The sequence below is a fragment of the Mus musculus genome, chromosome 7 (assembly GCF_000001635.26).
Source record: "Mus musculus strain C57BL/6J chromosome 7, GRCm38.p6 C57BL/6J".
Classification (NCBI taxonomy): Eukaryota; Metazoa; Chordata; class Mammalia; order Rodentia; family Muridae; genus Mus; species Mus musculus.
In genome coordinates this window covers 31,358,216-31,362,898 of record NC_000073.6, presented here as the reverse complement: position 1 = coordinate 31,362,898, position 4,683 = coordinate 31,358,216, and the positions used below count along the sequence as shown (strand labels likewise).

The following is a 4,683-nucleotide window of genomic DNA, read 5'->3' as shown; positions in this document are numbered from 1 at the left end:
ACAACATCCAGCTGACAATCTCATTGGTGCTGAAAATGTCTTCCTTAGTGTAAGTAGGTTGACCTGAACTTGAGACAATCTACACACACAGCACTGCCTATGGCCTGTGGAGCAGTGTAGTTTACAGCCAGGCAGTCCACAGTAGCCTGTGGGGTTGTGGACAACTGAGAGTTCATGTACTGGGGTGAATCCCTCACTCTATTGCTCAGTGCTCTCAACACGTGTACTCTACTGCTCAAACCTCTTTGAGACATGGATCCTGACAGGGCTGAGAGGGGATAAGGTGAGCAGGACAACAGGAATGAGCTACCGTGGAGTGAAGCAGAATTTGTGGTACAAAACCATCAAAAGCCCCGAGGATACCCACATGGCCAAAAAGTTGGGGACTAACATGGCTGAAAATCACAGAGAGGTAGATGGTGCCTCCATGTCCTCGGTCTTCCAATCCAAAGGTCTCAGAAGTTGGACAGTTAGAGCAAGGAGAGGTGAGGAGTGTACAAACAGAGATGACAAGTGGAACAGGACCACAGGGCATTTGGCTCAGCACTTGGGCTGCTTACAAAGGTCAGCTCTAACTCTTTTGGCAAACAAAAAACAACTTTTCCCCAGAAAATGAGAACATCAGGCTGTTTGTTCGTCAGAGTGGGAGGGGCTCCCATACTCCCTCCCCTGTTCAAGTGGGAAGGGAATCCACAGATGCTAGATTCTTTGCCAAAAGGTATTTGAGCTCTTGCAGCCTGGGTTGGGGGTGGGCGTGGCTGGGCTCTGGGCTATAATGGTTCATATGGAAGAGGATCTGCTCTGAGAGCATTTAGCACTCTCCACCATGAAGGGGACACTTCTTCTGCTGGCCTTCCTGGTGATTGGAGAGCTTGGCTTCCAGACAAGTGAGAGTTGTACCTTCACTCACCCCATCTCAGCCCCATGTAGATCTCTAAGTGGGACCTTGAGACAGACCTAGGGGTCCTTGGGAGGCCACCGGCAAGTAGCTTCAGAAGATGGTTGATGCTTTCTGCTCTGAGTTACAAAGTTGGAGTGGGTTGGATGGGGAGATATAAGTGTGCTGGTGATGGTACTGGTAATAAAGGGACCATAGATGCTCAGTTGAAGCAGATGCAAGTGTGCAGCTTTCGTGAAGGTCATTTATCCAGGTCTTCCTGTCCACTCATGTATCTTTTTCTGCCAGATACAACCATGTTGTATCTGGGAGCCTGCAGCCTTTGGGAGTTTGGGACTGTAGACAAGATCAGTTAAGACATTTGTAGATGAGGCAAGATAACATGAGCCTCTGATTATGTGTGCCTGAGCGCTCTCTCTCTCTCTCTCTCTCTCTCTCTCTCTCTCTCTCTCTCTCTCTCTCTCTCTCTCTCTCTCTCCCTCTCCCTCTCCCTCTCCCTCTCCCTCTCCCTCTCCCTCTCCCTCTCCCTGTCCCTCTCTCTCTCTCTCTCTCTCTCTCTCTCGCTCTCTCTCTCTCTCTCTCTCTCGTGATGTAGTCATTCATTTTTACATATACAAGTGCACTATAGTTGTCTTAAGACACACCAGAATACTGCATCAGATCTCATTACAGATGGTGTGAGGTAAAATGTGGTTGCTGGGAATTTAAGTCAGGACCTCTGGATCTTAACCACTGAGCCACTTTGGGGCAGTGGGCGTGAGGGAATAGAGGAAGTAGGAGAAAAACCTTGTCCCACCAGAGTTCCAGTGCTCTGGGCAGCCATATGCTTGCCATGTGGCCCTGGGTGTGTGTCTGGCTGTGGGAAGCTATGGACTCAGCCCTCTGTGGTGGACAAGGTCTCTGGGCCTCACGGAGTCCAGAGATAACAGATTTTCAGTCTCAGGCATCCCAGACACCACTGAAGACCATGGAAGAGCTGAGAACAAAATGGGGGCCCCCAGGAACAGCTCGGTAGTGCCCAAGGACAAAGGGAGGAGAGGGAACGGGGAGAGAAGGTGCTGGGTGTTTCCCACTTGGGTGAGAGCCCTTGGTCCAATCCATGGCTGGATCACAGGAAGGCATTCCAGTGGAGGTTAGACACAGCTCTTTAGGGGAAAGCCTATCCCATTGTTCAAGTACAGTGGGCCTTGATGAGCAAAGACAGTCTATGGTTTTAGAGCTTTATTATACAAAGACAGAGAGAAATAAAGAATGTAGAAAGAGAGAGGCCAGCCATGGCCCCATGGAGAGAAGGGATAGGGAGGGAGAAAAGGAGGGCTAGAGATGAGAGTAAGAAAGGTAAGAGCTTAAAGAAAAAGAGGAGGGGCCAAGCAGCCCCTTTTATAGTTGGCTGGGCTATTTTGCTGTTGTCAGGTAACTGTGGGGAGGAGCATACCTGGCAAGTAACTGTGGGGGTGGAGTCTAGACAGAATGCCAGAAGCTTGGGGCTTTATCTGCATGAATTCTGTCACAGAATTATGGAGTTGAAGGCTCTGTGGTGTCAGGCACCTGTCTCTGGGAATGTGTCTCACTGTTCCATCCCTTGTAAAGTTTTCTACTGGGTCACTGGAGCAAGCCTTATTTAACAAAAACAGGCTACCTTTCATGGTCCCACAAGCCATCTCTCCATTTCCCAGTCTGTGGTCTTTTAACGATGCTTTTCTGTCTGTGTTTACAACAGAAGCATGTGCTTCTTTCTTCGGTGTCTATTTGAGCACTGTCTCTGGGAAAAGGCTTTGGTTGCATCATGAACTTTCTTATTTCAACCCTACTGATGGTGAAACAAAGAGCTTCAAAAAAATCCAGGACTGCTATGAAGAGGCAGGACTAAAAGCTAAAAGTCAGGATGTCCAATTTATGGTAAAGCCATTTCTACCTCCACTCACCCATGCAGCAAATATTGGAGGACTGTGTACAAATGATCAATGCAACCATTATTATGTGTCAGGTGACCAGCAATGAAAAACTAAAACCCTTGCCCACCCTAATACATGTCAATGCAGCATGGCAGTTACACATCCAGTCTATTCCATGCACAATCCTGCAATTCACTCCAACATGCTGGGAAAAAATAGTGTTCTCCCCCTTACTAAGAGCAGGGGAGTCCTTGGTCTGGCCTCTGCGCAGGTATGGTACGCATAGGTCTACACTAAGATGCCTGAAACTTCTGTCTACTGGCCAGTGTCTTCTTTGGATCCTACATTGAGTCTATTCCCTTGCCTCAGTTGAATCCCCCATCTGCTGGCATCATCAGAGCTACAGCTAAAAGATCCCTCCATGTGCCTGCAACTGCTCACCACAGCTGTCTCCTGTCATCTCTGTTTCAAACTTAACTGGACTGCAGAGATGTATATTTTGAACAGTGCAGCTCTCACCCTGTTTCCCAAAGTACTTTTAGTTGAGTATCAGGTCCTGCAAACCCACGGTGCTATCCAAAAAGGAATTTCTTCTAACAAGGTCACACAGGGGAAGTATTGTTAACACAGCCACAAAGCCAATGTGCCTGGAGAGATGTCCTCAGGTATAGGAGGCATAACCAAACTCATATTCAGCTATCTTGTCCCTCTCTAGACCTAGCCCCCATCATGCCTTCCAGAACCTTCTATCCTTCCCTGCCTGACTATGGTGGCTTTCAGGTTTCCTCCTGAAGGCTGTGGGTGGGCTCCAGTTCCCTTGAGGCAGACTCTGTTGCTGGAAACCTGAATCATTTCAGGGGATTTTCTTTCCTGTGTATAAGGGGCAGTCTCTTTGTGGGTGTTTGGGGAGCCTTGCTGAGGTCCTACACCTTGCCTGCACCCACCCCTGTCCCTGTCTGTATTTTTGTTTTGCAGGCAAGCATGTTCTTCAGCTCAGAATGCTTGAAATACTATAGCAATGACACTATGACAAAAATTTTAAGTGTGATTACCAAGAAATGGATGTAGAAGTTACTGGGTTTTAGGCAATCCATCATTGCAACATGTCTGATCTAAGCACCATCTTAGTGACCTGTCCTCTTCCTCACCTGAAGTTGGATTCCTGACACCTGTGCCCTCATCCTTCAGTTTCTTAGGCTGATTCTAATAAATACCTGCAGCTCTGTTCTGTGCCCTGTGTCTATGTCCTGAACAGGAATCATGTGAGGTCCTCAGAGGATCAGAGAGACAGTGAGAGAAATGACTTGTGAGGTCACTGAGATCAGGGTGACTGACCCTGACTGGCAGGGTGATCCTGGGAGAGCCATTGCAGATTTTTTGTTGTTGTTACTATGTAGACCAGGTTTCCCTGGAATTCACAGAGATCCATGTGTCCTCCTCCTGAGTGCTTGGATTATAGGTGTGAGCCTTCCATGCTCAGTTTACCCCAGCTATGTGATACTGTAGAGACTGGGGTTGTCTGAGAGCAAATAGCATGTAAACAGCCACAGGCTTCACCAGGTTGGCAGGACAGAAAGGAGGTGCACAGACATGTGTTGCCTCTGGGCTTTATCACAGAACTGTAGGCTCCTTGTTTCCAGTTATAACAGGGGAGTAACTCAGGGATCACATTGGTGTTTCTCTCAGATTCTTTTGTCTACTAATGACAGTCACCATCTGTCCCAGCCTGGTTGACTTAGCAAGTTCCAGGACATCCAGGTCTACATAGAGATCCTCGACAAAAACAAAACCAAAGGGATGGAGAATGGCCCAGCAGTTAAGATATGGCTGCACTTCCAGAGGTTCTGAGTTCAATTCCCAGCAACCACATTGTGGCTCATAACTATCTAT

The 4,683-nt window shown here is 48.0% G+C and overlaps 1 protein-coding gene across 1 annotated transcript; it reads left to right on the top strand.

The window, feature by feature from the left end:
* Positions 1-798: 798 nt before the first annotated feature.
* Scgb2b3 (secretoglobin, family 2B, member 3) lies at positions 799-3,861 on the top strand. The gene is made up of 3 exons (NM_001270541.2): positions 799-893; positions 2,619-2,797; positions 3,769-3,861. The coding sequence occupies exons 1-3, from the start codon at positions 827-829 to the stop codon at positions 3,859-3,861; spliced, it is 339 nt and encodes a 112-aa protein (NP_001257470.1). The 5' UTR covers positions 799-826.
* Positions 3,862-4,683: the final 822 nt, after the last annotated feature.

What these genes read in the sequence shown, in the direction of transcription:
- Scgb2b3 (NM_001270541.2), top strand. Translation starts at nt 827, where the DNA reads ATGAAGGGGACACTTCTTCTGCTGGCCTTCCTGGTGATTGGAGAGCTT. An exon ending in TGGCTTCCAGACAAGTGAGA is followed by an intron (nt 894 to 2,618) that starts GTTGTACCTTCA and finishes TGTTTACAACAG; the next exon opens with AAGCATGTGCTTCTTTCTTC. An exon ending in GTCAGGATGTCCAATTTATG is followed by an intron (nt 2,798 to 3,768) that starts GTAAAGCCATTT and finishes TTTGTTTTGCAG; the next exon opens with GCAAGCATGTTCTTCAGCTC.